The 18,147-nt window shown below is 45.3% G+C and overlaps 2 protein-coding genes across 2 annotated transcripts; one reads left to right on the forward strand and one right to left on the reverse strand.

Annotated features, from left to right (window-relative positions):
* Positions 1-252: 252 nt before the first annotated feature.
* Positions 253-3,626, reverse strand: LOC108505875 (chemokine-like factor). Its single transcript, XM_017832286.1, has 4 exons — positions 3,518-3,626; positions 3,158-3,316; positions 2,259-2,354; positions 253-644 (listed from the first exon to the last, which is right to left on the reverse strand). Exons 1-4 carry the CDS (start codon positions 3,584-3,586, stop codon positions 540-542), a joined length of 429 nt encoding a protein of 142 aa, XP_017687775.1. The 5' UTR covers positions 3,587-3,626; the 3' UTR covers positions 253-539.
* Positions 3,627-3,804: 178 nt separating this feature from the next.
* Positions 3,805-16,519, forward strand: TK2 (thymidine kinase 2, mitochondrial). The gene is made up of 10 exons (XM_017832284.1): positions 3,805-3,925; positions 4,985-5,022; positions 5,586-5,660; positions 7,074-7,127; positions 9,144-9,233; positions 10,194-10,267; positions 13,884-13,972; positions 14,265-14,344; positions 15,588-15,668; positions 16,066-16,519. The coding sequence occupies exons 1-10, from the start codon at positions 3,805-3,807 to the stop codon at positions 16,162-16,164; spliced, it is 801 nt and encodes a 266-aa protein (XP_017687773.1). The 3' UTR covers positions 16,165-16,519.
* The last annotated feature ends 1,628 nt before the right edge of the window (positions 16,520-18,147 follow it).

The raw sequence follows: 18,147 nt of genomic DNA on the forward strand, positions 1-18,147 counted from the left end.
GGAAGCCATCGAGTCCAACCCCACTGTAAAGCCTCGAATTCGAAGGATCGAAATGCCTCGGCCAACGCTCTAACAAGAATTCCCATGGCAGCAGCCAGCCAGCGGCCACGAGAATGAGCTAGGGAATGAAGCAACACAAGGGTGGAAAAAATTCCATTCTAAGGATGTTCCATTCTAAAGGTACATGACACCTTTAAGTACACTTAGTAAATAAATAATATTAAATAAATAATATTAAATAATGCACTTAAGCCCGTTTATATTTTCTTTTTATTACAGAAAGAAGACAACCATGAAGTTCATTTTCATACGGGTAAAAATGTAATTAAGTTCAGAAAAACAAGACCATTTTCTGTGAAGCTTTAACTGCACCACTGAAACTACATTTGGAAATGTCTGAAAACCGTATAAACAATACTTGCAAAAACATACATCAATGCACAGGAAATTCTAAGGTGAACATGTGAAAACACAAATTCTTTAAAAGAGAGTGGTGAAACAATCATCAATGGAGAAATCCTTTTACTAACATGGCAATCTTATCTGGTAGGAGCATTCCTTCCTCTTGGTCTAGCAAGGCTAATCTTCTTGCAAAGAAGAACCGTGTCGACAACGCAGAGAACAAGCAATATAAGACCCAACACCTACAAAAATAACCGTAATGTTAGTTCCCCCAACAGTCTCTATCTTTTGCTGTACAGACTCAGCTACTGTTCCTCAAAGCAGCAGTAAACACATCTTCCTAACTTGGTTCTGCCTTTGAAACACGTGTGTGATTTGAGAGAGTTGATAAATTAAATAACACCCATATTTACATCCCATCAGCCTCTCACAGAGCCGTCTACACCCTGCTGTGTTTGATGTTTGTGTGAAGCCTTGGAGTTGGTGTGGTGCTCTCCTTGAAAGCTAAGCTAATGCTGCATTATGCCAGACAATGCTTTTATCCTAAATGAAAGGCCTCCTGTCCCTGTAAGGATGGCTTAATTACTGGAACTGGCCCAGAGAGAAGTCAGGGAGAAAAGTCAAAATTTATGAAACAAGCCTAGCAGGAAAAAAAAGTACTGCTCTCCTCTGAAGCTTTGAATGGGAAACATATCCCAAATTGGAGAAAATGTACAGAAGTATTTAAAAAAATAGACAACCTCAGGCAGGCAACTGGAAAAATGTGTTTGCAGAATGGCCTTGCTGAGTTAATTTGCTCAGCTCCCACCCTTCAGCCTCATCCCACATGCACACCAGGGTTTTTTATGCAAGCACTAAATTATCTGATCAGAGGGAATAATGCTAAGGAGAGCCCAGCTCAAGGCAGTTTGTGCCCCAGGAGTACAGACTGTGGGCAATTCTGTTCCTCCCAGAATTGAAGATGTCATATGTTCTGCCCAAACTTGTTTTCCCAGCTACCTGCTTAGTCTGCTGCTCCCACCTTTAATTTCTATTAACTTCCCAACCAAGAATATAAATTCTATTCTAGCACAGCCAGTCACTTGACCAGGAAGTCTCCTTTTTGCTTAGGATGTTGTTGCCAGTGAAGACATCAGCTTCCCATCTTACCATCTCCTAATCAGACTTTGAAAAACCCCTGTGGCAGGTTTTAGGTTTCTTTTGGTTGCTTTTCACATTTCAGCTCCTCTTGTACTTCTGGAGACTTTAAAAAAGACTTTCCCTCCTTCTTGTTTGTTAATTACATTAGTTTCCATTTGAATTAAAAATACCAGTTGCTTAAACTATTAAACTGGTTTGATCTTAAGAACACAAAAGTCTTACAATCACAGTATGAACAAAACCCCTTTTCAACTGGCGTAATTCCTCAGTCTGTGTCAGCAAGCATAATGTACATGTCAGGAGGGAGGTACCAGCATGTCTGCTAAAAAGTTTCAACTCTTTCAACTAGTTAGGCATTTCCTCCTAAACAGTGTAACCAAACTGGATAGTCCTAAAAGAGCTATGGATTCTCCCACCTAGGACTTCAACCTGTGGAAGTAAATCCAAGTTACCCAAATTAGTTAAACTCTAGGAGTTTTCAGTGTTGGAACTTCTCTGTAGTAACTCCTAAGTCTTGTAATATTTTTAAATTACTAGTGATTTTAGGATTATTCTTAGTAAGATACACTGAATGTGTATTCACTTTTGTTTGTGATTGCTGAATGTGTTCTTCCACGACAGTTGTTTTCATGGTCCTGCCATGATGTAACTGTACCAAGAGGTTCAAATCACGTGCACTTTAAGAACTGAAATTCATTAACAATGTTCCTACTTACTCCTCCAGCCAATGTCCCCTTGTTGCTCTTGACTATTACTGCAAACAAGCACACAACGAGGAGGAACAACGCTGCAATCACCGAGTTGAAAATATCCTGAAACAGCCAGTGGAAGCAAAATATTTATTCTGAACACACCTGGAGAAGAACGTGTATAGCTCCCAACACCGTAAGGGTCTTTAAAAACGGCTGGTTTGCTATGGAAACAAGTTACAGCAATATCCGAGCGAGATCGACACTGACACCCAGTGGTTTGGTGGTAAAAGGAGCGTTTGAGATAAAACTTCCTCATTTTCCCTTTTTCTTTTTTTTTTTCTTTGCAGTCAAATTTATGCAACTTGGCTACACTTGTCAGACTGCAGGAAATAGATGTGCAAAAGAGAGGTAAGAGAACTCGTTAATATTTGAGTGAAAGCGTATGTCTAATTTGTGATGTGCAGGATGCAGAGCACAGGGTTACACAGGGAAGTGACCAATGCCCGTTAGGGAGGGGCTGTCACCAGATCTATCCAGCTATCCAGGAACTGAGGGAGCAGAACACTCGGGGAGGAAAACCTGCTTCAGCATCCATGGAACACTGGCCTTGCTTTAACTGGGTAGAAACAGTCACTGAGCTGACTGACAGTGACCCTTCTGACAGGTGACCCCTTCAGATCCAGGCCAGCCAGTGCTCACAGCCAGGGCACCAGCACCCACAGCACATCAGTGCTCACATCCTGCACATCAGCACCCACAGCCAGGGCACAGCAGCACCCACAGCCAGGGCACGGCAGTACTCACAGCACATGGGTACTCACAGCACATGGGTACTCACAGCCTGCTCACCGGCACTCACGGCCAGGGCACATCTCACAGCTGGGGCACACAGGTCCCCTCAGCCGGGGCCCCTCGGTACTCACAGCCAGCGGCCAGAACAGCCACCGCATCTTTGCGTCGAGCTTGAGCAGGTAGAGCAGGAGGAACAGGAGGGTGATGCCCATCTCCAGCCCGGCCAGCGCTGCGTAGGCCTCGTGGGCATTCGAGGCCACGAAGCAGAGGAAGGTGGCCAGCGCCAGGAGCTGCGGGACGGGAGGGGACGGCGGTCAGCGCTGCGCCGGGCCGGGACCCCGCGGCCCCTCGGCGACCCCGGCCCCTCCCGGCCGTTCCGAGGGCACCCCCCGGGATCCCGGCCCCTCCCCGTTCCGAGGGCACCCCCCGGGACCCCGGCCCCTCCCCGTTCCGAGGGCACCCCCCGGGACCCCGGCCCCTCCCGGCCGTACCACACGGGCGATCTTCAGCGCGCCCCGCGGGGAGCGGGCGAAGGCTCGGTCCAGCTCCAGACGCGCCATGGCGGCGGCACGGCCCGGGCTGCGCGGGGCGACACCGGCACCGGCACCGCACCCGCGGGACGCCGCTGGGGACCGGGGCGGTGCCCGGGGAGGTGCCGGGGGAGGTGCCGGGAGGTGCCGGGGGAGGTGCCAGGCCGTCCCCGGCCCCGCCTCAGAGCGCGGGCGGAGGAAGTGCTCTCCGGGCGGCGGAAGGCCGGGCCGGCCGGCGGGGATGGGCCATGTGGCGGCGGGGCGCGGCCTGGGCGCGGGGCTACCGGAGTGCGGGCGGCGCTGCCCCCGGGCCCTCGGCGGGCGGGATCGGGCCCCGCGCCCCGCCCGGGCCCCGCGGCACTGCCGGCCGTGAGTGCGGGGCGGGGGTGCGGGGCTGTCCGGGCAGGGCCGGTACCCCTCGGGAAAGGGACGGGCGGCTGCCCGGGATGCGCTGGAGCGGCTCTGAGGGAGCAGGAGCGAGGTTTGGCCTTCTGAGGGAACAGGAGCCGGATTAGAACCTCTGGAGCGGCTTTGGGGGAGCAGGATCAGTGTCAGACCCTCTGGGGCAGCAGGATCAGTGTCAGACCCTTTGGGGCAGCAGGATCAGTGTCAGACCCTCTGGGACAGCAGGATCAGGGTCAGACTTTGGGGCAGCAGGATCAGTGTCAGACCCTCTGGAGCAGCAGGGTCAGGGTCAGACCCTCTGGGGCAGCAGGGTCAGGGTCAGACCCTCTGGGACAGCAGGATCAGGGTCAGACTTTGGGGCAGCAGGATCAGTGTCAGACCCTCTGGGGCAGCAGGATCAGGGTCAGACTTTGGGGCAGCCGGGTCAGGGTCAGACTCTGGGGTAGCAGGGTCAGGGTCAGACCCTGGCACTCGGGCCCCTGGTGCCCGTGGGGAGCAGCCGCCCGGCCCCTCTGCCCCCCCTCACCGCCTTCCCGTGCTCTGTGGGGTGAGGGGTCCCGTAAGCCCAGCACGGCTTGCACGGGTTTTACAGCGCAGTTCTGAGGTGTAAGGCGCCTGAACTGCTTGTCTTGGAGCCTTCACCCTTCCCCTGCCTTGTAACTGGGCCTGTGACCCAGCAGGGACTGCTCCCTGACTGACCTTCCCGAAATTCACTTTTCCCCAGTGCCAGCCGAGGAGCAGCAGGAGCAACAAAAACCTGGTGGGAATGTGGGCACTCACCGTTCCACTCTCAGTAGTGTTAGCAATGGTGAACTTCAGCTAGAACTGTGTCATTCTGTGCCAAAACGTGTCTAGTGCATGGCCCAATAATGACCTAAAACCTTTGAGGTTGGTAATTTAGCAAATAGGCATATTAAGCAACAGAGAACCTAAAAACTTCATGGAGGGGCTCACTTAAGAGGCTCAGTATAACTAAGTTATGAAGACCTCCTTGATTGTAACTGTTGTTTATTTCCATTCTAGATAAACTTCTGATAAAGAAAGATGATAGAAAGAGAGTTGTAAGTATTTGCATTTTGTTCAGAAAATGAAGTAAAACGTGCAGCCTCTTTCATTATAATTTTATTATAATTTGAGCATATGCAGCTGTTGGCTGTGCCTGTGTCACTGTGTGGTGCTGGGTCTGGCACTGGGTCATAGTCAGTGCAAGGCTACGCTTGTCTGGTTCTGTAAATTCCAATAAAATTGTGAGGGATTTGTGCAAAAATTGTGAGGGATAAAACGGTGAGGGATTGTGTTGGGACAGGTGACAGTTTGGGGTCAGTGTTGCATGTGCAGCCTTGCCATTGCCCTATGCATCCCTCCCTGGCAGGTGATGGTTTTTTTTTTTTTGTTTGGAACTTAATCACTTGAAGCTATAAATTATTTTAAGACAGCTGAAAAAAAATTCTCTTAGTTTATTTTAGTCGTTCAAGTTTCTGAAAATAAAAATGTAGTGCCTCTTAAGGTTTAAGCAATCCTTCCTGGGAAATAATCTCATCACAGTGTAAGGAACCAGCCTGGTGCCATGGGAAGGGTACATTTTCACACACACTGTTCTCACAATGACTCTGTTTTTCATCAGATATGCATCGAGGGGAACATTGCAAGTGGGAAAACAACGTGCCTGGATTATTTTGCACAAACTACCAGCATTGAGGTACTGGATCTACAGTTCTTTATCTTTATTTCCAACATTCAGCAGTTGCTTGTCCTGACAGAACTGACACTTTGGAAATGTTCTCCTCAGGCACACAGAATGGAGCAGCAGGTTGTGAGCCAGGGGCTTGCTGAGGTACCTCCCCATCTCCCAAATTTTTATACTCAGATTGCAGAAAAGAAAGTAATAAAGTACGAGGTGCCAAAAGATCAGTAAGACCTGTGGATTGCAGTCTGTACCTCTGCAAAGTAACAGCAACCCACAGGGGCTGGGCATGTTTGGACATGCCTGTTTGCCATTTCTTGTCACTGAAATCTTAGGTGTGTCTTGTAATAAGCAAAGTGAAGATGTAATGATGTAAAAATACTGATGTCACACACTTGAGATTCTAGTGAATATATGGCTTTTTTGAAAAATGGAAAATCTGTTAAAACTGTTCCTGAAGATTTCATAGACTGATTTGAGATTTGATTTCATGTTGCTTAGAACAAGATTGAGGGAAGGGCAGGCTTATTGTATTTCTAAACAAAATCAAGATCAAACCTCAGTGAACAATTGTTGCTGTGTACAAAGTGAACAGTTGTTGTTGTGTACAAAGTGAACAATTGTTTTTGTGTACAACAGATATTACTGCTTTTCCCAGCAGAACTGGCAATACATTTGATAGTAAGTTTTAGGAGTCCCCATGGAAATGCTGGGTTGCCAGATGTTATTTGATAATTTAACAGAAATGATCCTTATGGAGTAATTAACTGTTAACCCAAAAGATAGCAGACTTTATTTTGCATATAGTGCAACATTTTTTAAGTAGCTAGTTAACTCTCTTAGGCCTGGCTTTGTGGTTGGAGTTTTAGACCCTGTTTGAACCAGGTAAGTCTTGTCATTTTACCTATTCAGGGTAGAAGCTTTTGTGATTAATTTTGTAAAGGTTTTGAATACATTTTGTTTGTTAAAACAAAAAAATAGAATTAAAACTAATATGATAGCAGTCTGATCCTCTTTCTGCCAAGTGTTGCTTTCTCTGACATGAATTTGTGAGGCAATTGGCAGGTCATTAAATGGAATCAGGACTCTGCTAAGCAGTACTTTCCCTTCTGTGGGACTGATTTTGACTCAAAAAAAAAGAAATTCTATCCAGGCTCATTAGGTGTTTCACTTTGGTAGTTTAAAAATTCTAAGATGGTGTTATATGTTGATATTTTTCTATTTTTAGAGTTTTTGCTATTACTTTTTGTGTTCAGGATTCAGTGCTGTTTTTTTAAGAGGGGTGAGCTTTCCAATACGAGTCGTGAATACTCTGACTTACTGAATGAGTAATCCTTAAAAATAGTTGCAGACTTGTAGAGTCACATAAAGTGTTTTGCATCTAAAATGTGTTTAACATGGAGTTAACATGGAGTTCTTTTTAACAAGGTTTTGAAAGAACCTTTGATGAAGTGGAGGAACGTTCGTGGTCATAATATCCTGGTAAGTGACAGAAATGATTTCTGCAATTACAGTGACTGTTCTTTTAGAAGCACACGTGTGACAACTTCTTACCAACCAGCAAAACTGTTGGGAAAGCTGTGGTCAGAATCTCACACAGCAAAAAATAAAGCTTCATGAAGGAAAAGGTTTTTTACTATGATTAGGACATAATAGAAACATTGCCTATAAAATGTGGTTTTGGTAAGGGGTTTCTTACATGGTATGAGCTAAAGAAATTCCCATAAAGGTAAGCCCTGAGTGTGACAGTTGTTTCTAAATCTACTTATGCCTGTTTCAAAGAATCACTCAAAGTGAGGGGTGGATCTGGTCAGTTAATGTTGTTTGACAGCAACACTGCACGGTTGTGGTGTCCCAAGATAAGAAGGACATGGAACTGTTGGAGCAAGTCCAGAGGAGGCTACAAAGTTGATAAAGGGACTGGAGCATCTCCCCTGTGGAGATGGGAGGGGAGAGCTGGGGCTGTTCAGCCTGGAGAGGAGAAGGTTGTGTGGAGACCTCACGGCACCTTCCAGGGCCTGAAGGGACCTGCAGGGAAAGTGGAGAGTGACTGTTCATCAGGAACTGCAGTGACAGGACACAGGGAATGGCTTCCCACTGACAGAGAGTAGGGTAAAATGGGATATTGTGAAGAAATTGTTCCCTGTGAGGGTGGGGAGGCCCTGGCCCAGGTTGCCCAGAGAAGCTGTGGCTGCCCCATCCCTGCAAGTGTCCAAGGCCAGGTCGGCTGGGGCTTGGAGCAACCTGGGCTGGTGGAAGGTGTCCCTGCCCACAGCAGGGGGGATGGGACTAGATGAGCTTTAAGATCTGTTCCAATTCCTTAACATTCTATGATTCTGTGACTGCTGAAGATTAGGAAAACTCAACCCAGTTGAGGTGTTGAGGGTTTGTGTTTTTTGGGTAGCCATGGCTCCTTGGAACTGTTCCCTACGAGGACGTCCCTGGATCCGAGGTGTGCTTGGAGGCAGCAGCCAGGGCTCTGCCTGCACTGCACACTGGCTTTACTGGGCTGCTGGAACTGGTTCCTGATGTCAGTTCTGCTTGGGGATCCCCTGCCCTGCAGAAACCTCACTGCTGGCTGAGGACAGAGCTGTGCTCAGGCTGGTGGAATTCGATGCCATCACAGGGATGTGGACACACCTCAAAGCACACAAAGCCAAATGTGTGTGATACCATCAGTGCTACCATAGGTCCTCTGGAAAAGTAAATTCTCCCTCCTAGGAGTTACTGATACCTTACTTTCTTATTGTTAGTAGAGGGGTGGGGCGTGCTTGGCATCAGCACAGCAGTCTGTGTGTTTTGGAACACTGAGAAAGTGTGATGGGAGAGAGAGAAGGGCAGGGAGAGAAGGAGGAGGTCAGATCTGTGGGCTCAAGCTGTGCTGCTGCCTTAAAACTTGTCACCTCACCCAATAGACATTGAATGATGTCTTATTTTGAGTAAGATCTTTTCTGTGCTTTGCAGGATAGAGTGTTGCCAGTGAGTGTGTGTGTGTGTGTGGAATTGCAGCAATCAGAGTGGAGGAGCTACCTGAGACCTGCTTTGAGGATCCTGTAGGAAGAACAGTTGTGTGTGTTCAAGGACACCTTTTCTGAGGCCCAGACCATACCTACTGGACCATATATGATTTCTGGCTGGACTGGGTGTACTGAGAGTCTGTCAGTGCACAAAAATAAAGTAGTAGATATGTTTTTTTAATTACTAAACATATTTGAACTGTCTCACATGAGCTGTGCCTTGGTTCTGACTGTCCCATGTGCAGAGTACTTAATTCCTGCTGACTTCAGTGAGCATTCCACTTAGGACCAGAGCCATAATTCTTACACCTGCATTGTGCAGAGCAAATGATCCCTTAATTCTTGTCAAACCTGGTGTTTGCTGTGTAAGTGCCCTTCTTGTAGCAATGCTGTTGTACTGCAAGAGCTCACAAAATACCACCTTCACTGTTTGGCTCTGAGCTGACAAATGTCTGTGTCTTCCTTCCATCCCTGACCCCAGGGTTTAATGTACCAAGATGCTTCCAGATGGGGGATAACGTTACAGACTTATGTCCAGCTGACCATGTTGGAGCAGCACACCAGACCAATGGTAAAGAGACATTTCTTTTCTAATTTAAAAAAGAATTAGATATGGTTACGAGTGCGAAATGCTTTTAACCTTGTATTCAAAAGTTAGGATCTATCTGTGTTCATTCTTTGTTCCTGCACTGAGGAGGAATTTTTGTGGTACAAAGACGTGTGCTCTGGGGGCAAAACATCTGCCTCCTGCCTGCTCAGAGCTTTGACTTCTCCAAACTGGTGCTGCTGGTTTGGCACCAGCCTGAGGAGCTAGAATCTTCCTCATCTCACCTCAGTGCCTTGTCTGTAATTTTGCTATTTCAGATCTTTGGCAAACATTAAATAGTCTCGTGTTAGAATTCATTTAGCCCTTGCTTCTTGTGTTTATTCCAAGTGCTTCTAACGTTTTCTCCTCCTTTGTTTTCAGATGGTTTACATCCTCTTTTTCTTGTAATATTTTCTTTCTCTATACTGATTTTTTATGCTCTACATTTTTACCAAGATTTGTTTATTCTCTTGGCTTCTTCCATTCCATGCTGTCTTCCATTCCCTGATTACAAGATCTAATCTTAGATGCCATGCTCATATCTTAATGATTGTTGTTAAGTTTTATTTTCTGGGTTTGTGTCGGGGCAAACTTTTCTGCAGTACCACTTGTGAGTGATACTGACATTAGGTTTTTGAAGAGTTGTTTTTCCAAGACAATAGAAATCCTGTTCTGTTGCAGAAAAAAATCATTCAAATGAACCAAATGCTGAAAATTGTGTATGAATAACAAATTAGTTATGTAGCTGTTTAATAATGCAGTGACCATAAATAAGATCAGGAATCCTTGATTTTTTTGTGGTTCCCACCCTCCCAGTAAGTTTGTTTGTCACAAAATCTGAAAGAAAGATCTGAAAATCATATATGTTTCATATAATGTGCAGTGTGAGTCTGCAAAGATAACAAACATGCTGAAAAATGTACACTGTCAAGTTTTGTTTTGTAGACTTCTCCAGTCCGAATGATGGAGAGATCAATTCACAGTGCAAAACACATCTTTGTGGAAAATTTGTACAGAAGGTATGGTACATGGATTTATACTTCACTTCCTTGGATTAATTAATTTTCATATGTATATGTGTGTGTATATATATGTATATATATATAAAATCAGCTGCTAATTTCTTTGGTAATATGCATCCAAGTGGCCTGTGAAATCTGTCAGTTCTGTGCTGGAGTGGCAGTGTGTTGGGTCAGGATGTGCTGCCCACGGGTAAAATTAAACCTGTAGGACATGGAGAGCCTTTCTCAGCAGTGCTCCTGTGTGTTTAGCACAGAGTTTAGTTGGACAACATCTGCTGAAGTTATCTGCTCTCCAGCTGAATACAAAAATCCTGCTAAATCAAAGCAAACACACGCTGAACAGGTTAAAACCCATGAGGATATAAAGAATAACACTGTAGGAAGGAGGGAACTAGGTAGTGTTACCCAACCTGGCACCCAGGACTGGTGTTTCTTGCAAGCAGGAGTTTGAGGGAGAAGCAGGAACTCGAGTCACTTGCTCTGGCTCAGGATTTACAGGATCAAACCAGGCTGCAAACCTTGGTAGGCTGTGAGTGAAGAAAGAACAATCACTTATTACCTGCCCCATGTCCAGCTCACCCATCCCAAACTAACCAAGCAGTGCAGTAACCACCACTGAGTGTCTTGGGTTTGCTTTGTTTGGAATGCTGACCTTTAATTGAACAGGCTGTTGTTTTAGTGGGTTTTTCAGTGGCCTCAAGGCACGAACCAGTTTCTTGCCACAAGGTGTCATCCGTGCTGCAGGAATGGCTTTGGGAGTGGGGAGAGACACAGTAGGACGTGAGGCAAACAGAAAGACACTCTTTATCCCAGTGGAAGTGTCCTGGAATATCCTTCTTGTTTTTAATTACTGACTTTTCTTTTTCACTGTAGACAAAGTGCTTTTGTCCCAAAGACTCAGAACTCAGTTGCTATGAGGCAAAGTCTGGTTGTGTCAACTCCATAATTCTGTAATAACATTTTAAGGGCATCTAAGGTGTTCCATGGCTTTAGCACTCTTTAATGTTGGATGAAAAGCATTTGCTTTGTTTTGTTGCTGCAAGCTAGAAGGCAGCTGGTGCTACCAATAACAAGCCAGAAGAAAAGGGTGTGTAAAAGGATTTTAAATAAAACAAGGAATAATTGGGGCTGTATGAAAACAGCTATTTTGTATCACATTAAAAAAAAAGTAAATCTAGCCTCCCTCATACCCTGTCACTGGTAGTGGCCAAAAGCAAAGTGCAGAGCAGAGGTTATTTTGTGCTTTCTTTTCTGTAAGAGAAGGTACTGCTTAGGGTCCCAGTCCTAAAGATGGAGAAGAACCATGGAATTGTTTAGGTTGGTGGAGACTTTTAACATCATCAAGTCCAAGTGTTCCCCAGCACTGCCAAGGCCACCACTAACTCATGTCCCCAGGTGCTACATCCACATGGATTTTAAATCCCCCAGGGATGGGGACTCCACCCCTGCCCTGGGCAGCTGCGCCAGGGCTGGACAACCCTTTCCATGAAGGAATTTTTCCTAATCTCCAACCTGATCCTCCCCTGGCACAGCCTGAGGCCGTTTCCTCTTGTCCTGTCCCTTGTTCCCTGGGAGCAGAGCCCGACCCCCCTGGCTCCCCCCTCCTGTCAGGGAGTTGTGAGGCTGAGAAGGTCCCCCCCTGTTGCTGTTCTCTCATGTCTGCACAAACTCTGCTCCTTTAGGAGAGTGGTCAGTGTAAGCAAGGGATGAAGAGCTGTGGGAACATCAGGGATATCAGTTCTTTGATCCAGTCACTCAGTTTTGGCTCTGCAGGCTTTGTCCCAGAGAGAACCAGAGAAAGATTTACAACAATGATGGAAGGCTTCAATTGTGAGCAGCTGCTGGGAGTGCCCGTGGCAGGTGGAGAGAGGCACGAGTTCCAAGGTCTGGGATTGCAGTCTGAGTGCAGTTGTGTCTTGAGTCCGGCATGAAAGGCACACTCATGTCGGGTGTAAAACCAGGAGAAATCTAAATGTGTGCACAGGAGTGTGCAGGCTGTGCTGCAGGGTGTGAGCACCACAGTTCCCTCTGTCCCCTTGGAATTCGTAGTTAGTTATAATACAGAGCTCGGTCTGTTCATGTTCAACTTCTGCAGTGAAAACTTGACTTGGCAGGAGTCAAATGTCAGCAAACCTCAGAAATGAGAACACCCTTTTGTGCCTTGTACATTCTCTGTATCTTTATGGATCTTGAGCCTGATCCAGAATCTGCACAGGGTTATCCAGGGTACTCCATGACAAAGGGGAAGCAAAGGCAGGTTTTCTGTAGGGCAGGTCAGTGCAGAATTGACTTGGATGTTACCATCTTTTAGGGTAAGAATAGTGGTGTTTTTTCTTATTTCCAATTCCTTTTGACCTTCCAGTTTTCCCCATCTATCCTGGAGAAAAGTAGCAGAATCGGTATTTGGCTTATGTAGGTCCCTGCTACCCAGGACTGTATCAGATTGGTATATCAGAGGAATAGCAATGACTTGTTATCACATTTCTGGGGGGGATATCCCATTTTAGAAAGTGAGAAATCCCATTTTAGGAGGTGGGACGTTCAGCTGGATGGCAGATAAAGAATTGAGGGGGTACAAATATGGGGTTTGCTTTCTTACAAACATAAAGGGAAATACCTTCCTGTATTATCTCCTCAGTTTTGCTAGTGATCAAAGCACGTTGCCAGGAGAAGGGCTTAGAAATCTGTGGAATCTCGTTCTTCACTATTTAATATGTTGTAACTGGTGTGAATCATTCAGCTGCAGAGGACAGGAGCCTTCCAACTCCATCTCTTTTTATATTTTTATTGCAGAGGCATTTAGGAAGGAGTGTGGAGTATGTGTTACTGTCACCAGTTTTGAAGACAGGATAATGTAAAACTAGTAATATTTGACTACTAAGAATATGGTAATAAGTGAAAATCTGAGACTAATAAAACCAGAATGTTTTTATTATAAAATATTAATGTGATTCTTAACATATTCTCTGTAACTCCCTGATATTTTATTATTCTTGGTGAGATAGTTGGGGCTGTTGTCTATGTTGTCTGTGCTCTCTGAGTACAGAGCTCCAATTAAGCATGTTGAATATTTCACTACTCTTTCCACAAATATTTCTTACAGTGGGAATAAATTTGTTTACAGTGTCATTATTTTTTCACTGCTCTTTACTGTGGCTTCTGTAAGGAATTGTCAGTGCTGCTGAGTAAACCCAGCCCTTCTGGTGACATGCACTGCAGATAGATTTGAAATGATCTTGATCCAAAGAACCTGAGCAATAAATAACCACTGACACTAATTTGCTGTTATTGTGTGAATGTCACTGTGGTAATATTTTCTTCCTTGTCACCAAGTAATTATTTCTTAACTGTAGTGGAAAAAAATTAGTGTTTGTAACTGTTAATAATAGAAAGTTTGTTTTAATAAGCACTTGAAAGAAAAATATTTGATCTTTCTCTTGTATAGACAATGGTTTATGTGGCCTTCAATTTGGGTGGGAATAACACTGGTGTTGTTTTCATTTCATATATGCTGGAGTAAATGGGGAGCAATTCTAGTTTGGTGAGAAAAAACAGAGTTTGGAATTGATCTCTGCATGCTGTTCAGTGAGTGATGGCTCTTCTGTTTGTTCAGTGGAAAAATGCCAGAGGTGGATTATGCTGTGCTAAGTGAATGGTTTGACTGGATCAAGAACAACATCGATGTTTCAGTGGATTTAATAGGTAAAATTTCCATGGGATCTGGAGGGGTGTGTTTCTGGGTGGGTTTCTTTACTGGGAGTAAAAATAGTTCTTGTTTGTTGGGTAATAAATAATCACATTATTCAGTGTAATAGTGGTTGTAACATGTAGCATCAGACAGCTTGGATTTGTGGGTGGTTCGTGGATGGATTAATGGTAGTGCCAAAGGGGGGCTCGGTGGTGGTATCCAAGTCAGGATTCTTTCCTTCTGTAGTTCTTCTTTGCTTTTAAAGCTGATCCTTGATCATAACTATTCTAATTTTTGCTATAACAGTTTATCTGCAGACATCTCCTAAAGTTTGTTATGAGAGGTTAAAAACACGATGCAGAGAAGAAGAAAAGATCATTCCTCTGGTAAGGAGTTCCTCCCATGTATGTGGTTACAAGGAGACTTAAAAACATAATGATTCCAATCTAATTACTAAAATGGTGTCCTGAGTGTACTGCCAAAATGTGGTGCAGCTGTTTCCACTGCAAACTAGAACCTGAGTATTTAATTTTGATTTATTTTTAAAAAATGATCTGTCATGCATACTGACTGTCCCAAGTGTTATGTTTTAGTAATCACTGTACTATAGCTGACTTTAGGTGGAGTATTAATCAACTGTTAATCTTCTCTAAGATGTAAAAAGTCAATTGCTTTTGTACCATTAAATGGCATAAAAGCAGCCAGTTGAAGCACAAATACCTGGGTATGCAGGTGCTGGAGATTTCTGTGGGCACTTTGTTGTCTGCTGTTACCAGGATGTTTATGCAGGAAAAGTGTCTCTGCTTGTGTGTGAAAAGAAGCAACTTTTGGAAAATTTGAAGTGTGGGAATGTGCTTTAAAATTAACTGTGGTAATGGAAGGATCCCTTTCAGTGCCAGTTTGGTGAATGAATTAACTAAAGAAAGCCTGACCAGACACAAATGGGGTTCCCTCTGCACACACAGCCTGTCTGCTGTACCTCCAGTGCTGGGCAGTCCAGGAGAAGCAACTGTCAGTGGCAAAGAGCTCCATTTTGGGCCATGTGAAATTTTGCCTTGAGAGTAAATCCTTGTTGTGATGGATTCAGAGAGTCCTTGTGTTGTTTCACAGCTCTGCTGAGGGCTGAGGGAGCAGTTTGGAATGAACAATGTGGTCTCCAAGAAAAAAACACCCAATAGTTGATGACAGGCAGAAAAGCTTTTAGAGGAAGTTGAGCGAGTCAGGAGAAAGGGAACTGGGAATTTTAGGAACATGTGTTGACACACAAAGTGCCTCCAGTACATATTCTTTGCAGCCTTGCCCTTTGTGTGCTTACTTCTCTTTGTTGGGTTCTCCTCTGGAAAATCTTGAACCACATGATACCTGTGGGAGAGAATCAGAGTCGCTTGATCTTAAAAGGAGCTGAGAGCCCTGTGCTCCTGTAAACTGTGTCTTTGAGGTTCTTCATGGAGTAAAACCTTGTACTGGGAATTAATTTTTCGTGAAACCTTTGTATGCTTTGTATGTTTTGTTAGTGGAAATATCCAATGCTGGCTTTTCCCTGTGTTTGTTAACTGCTTACCAAATGGATAAATTGCAGTGTGTGTTTCATCCCTGGGCATATTTGTTATTCCACTGCCTCTTTTCTAGGAATATTTAGAAGCTATTCATGAGCTCTATGAAGAATGGCTCATTAAACGTGCACTGTTTGAAGTTTCCTGCCCAGTGCTTGTGAGTATTACTTTAATTATAACTAGTTAGGCATGTGGAGGATTGTACTTTTCAAATAATAAGAGCATTATTTAGTGGTAAAAGTAAATAAATCTGCTTTTCTGGTAACCTTGGAGAATGAGAACCTCAGAAAACTGTTTACAGACATGTGTAGTGTATAGCATGGAAGTGTGGTTTTCCATCTCTTTGTGGAATTTGAGGGTCTGTTCACTGTGATTGGTTGCAGGATCAGCCATGTAACTTTTCAGGGAATGCCAAATTTCTAATGGAAAGTGATTTGGACAGACCTCAAGAGTGTCTTGGTTTGGATTCAGTGCTAGTCCTCTTCTGTTTTGCTCAAAACCCCCCATGTTTTATGGTGTCAGTTATTTCTAATGTTCATGTTCTTCTTTTCAAGGTTATTGGAGCTGACCATGACATGCAGAAAATGATAGAAACGTATGAAGAAAAACGGGACCAAATACTAAACCCATCCAACAGACAACACCATTTATAGGAGCCTGTGATTGTTGTACCAAATACTGTTTATGAAGTCTGATTTGGTATTTTTAATATTTAAATATAACTAGTTTTGGTTTTGCACTATGCTTTGTAGAATGTTGTGGACTTATGGCTATGAAATGTTCAGGTTCAAGTCAGGAACAGAATATAAACCAATCCCTTTTTGTGTTTTTGGGTTCTCCATCAGCTTTACTGTGTCAGATCTCTTCAGCTAAAATATGGCTGTTTCCCCTATTTCCCACTTCACTGCTGCTTCCTAGAAGTAACTTAAGTTTCTTCTTTATTTTTCCCTAAAGACAACCCTGGTTTTGTAATTTAAAATAAATGATTTGTTACTACCTGCCTCTGAAGCAGAGAACTGAGGCTGCTGTTGGTAAACCCCTTGTGGTGAACTGGGGTGAAGGGACCCCAGTGACTGGGGTGTGTGTGAGGGAGGTGTGTTTATTGCAGTCAGCCCAACCCCAGTGCCCAGCAAGGTTGTGGAGCAGATCCCTCTGGGTGTGCTCACACTCAGGACAGCCAGGGATCAGGCCCGGCCAGCACAGGAACAGGAGGGGCAGGTCCTGCCTGACCAACCTTTTGTGACCAGGTGACCCACCTGGTGGAGGAGGGGAAGGCTGTGGATGTGTCTGCCTGGCCTTCAGCACAGCCTGGGACACCGTCTCCCATGGGACACTCTGGAAAAGGCTTGGCCAGGGGCATCCTGTGCTGGGCTAGGAACTGGCTGATGGCCCAGAGTGGTGGGAACGAAGCTGCATCCAGCTGGGATCTGGTCACCAGTGGTGTCCCCAGGGATCAGTGTTGGGCCCAGTCCTGTTCAGTGTCTTTATTGATGAGGGGACTGAGTGCACCATTAGCAAATTTGGGTGTGGGGTCAAAGAGGCCAAGTGCCAGGTCCTGCACTTTGGCCACAACAACCCCCTGCAGGTCCAGGCTGGGCAGAGGGGCAGGAAAGTGCCCAGTGGGAAGGGCCCTGAGGGTGCTGGTGACAGGGCTGGACATGAGCCAGGTGTGCCCAGGGGGGCAGGAAGGTCAAGGGCACCTGGCCTGGATCAGGAATAGTGTGGCAGCAGGAGCAGGACAGCCCCCATTCCCCTGGGCTGGCACTGCTGAGGCCCCTCGAGTGCCGTGTCCAGTTTTGGGCCCCTCACTGCAGGAACAACACCCAGGGGCTGGAGCATGTCCAGGGAAGGGTGTGGAGCACCAGGAGAGGCTGAGGGAGCTGGGGATGCTCAGCCTGGAGAAAAGGAGGCTCAGGGGGGACCTTCTCACTCTCTACAACCTGAAAGGAGCTTGCAGTGAGGTGGGGGTTGGGCTCTGCTCCCAGGGAACAAGTGACTGGACAAGAGGACAATCTTCAGCTGCACCAGGGGAGGTTTAGGCTGGACAACAGGAAGATTTTGTTCACAGAAAGCGTGATTAGATGTTGGAACAGGTTGCCCAGGGAGGTGGTGAAGTCCCCATCCCTGGAGGTGTTCAAGGAATGGAAGAGGTGGGATGTTCTTTTCTTTATTATTAGAGGAAGCAAATGAAGTGCATCAAGTGAAGCAGCTTTGTTAAATAGGTCTTACCAGTTTGAAATCTTGGGTCTTACTCTAACCCTACACTAGTGCAGTTCCACTGAATTCAGCACGTTCCTTCTGCTCTACAGGACACCACAATGTAGCTGTAGTTCTGTAGCAGTTCCACTGAATTCAGTGGCGAAAAAAGACAAACCCAAACCACAGATTTGTAAGTGATTGCAGAAAGGCTTTCAGGCTGTATCACAGCCAGGTTTCTGTAGAGGGCTTATTTCTCTCCAGTGTTGATGAGATCCCCAGCCCTGCTATGGCTGAGGACATGTGACAAAACAGGGTGCACAGAAAGGCATTTGTTGTTCCTTTCAAATGGTTATAAAATCCTAGAACTAATTGATTTCTTAACTGCTTCAGATTCTCTGATTTTACTTCTTTTTACAAAGAAAAATACAGATGGTTCT

The sequence above is a fragment of the Lepidothrix coronata genome, unplaced genomic scaffold, assembly GCF_001604755.1.
Source record: "Lepidothrix coronata isolate B3197 unplaced genomic scaffold, Lepidothrix_coronata-1.0 Scaffold200, whole genome shotgun sequence".
Taxonomy (NCBI): domain Eukaryota; kingdom Metazoa; phylum Chordata; class Aves; order Passeriformes; family Pipridae; genus Lepidothrix; species Lepidothrix coronata.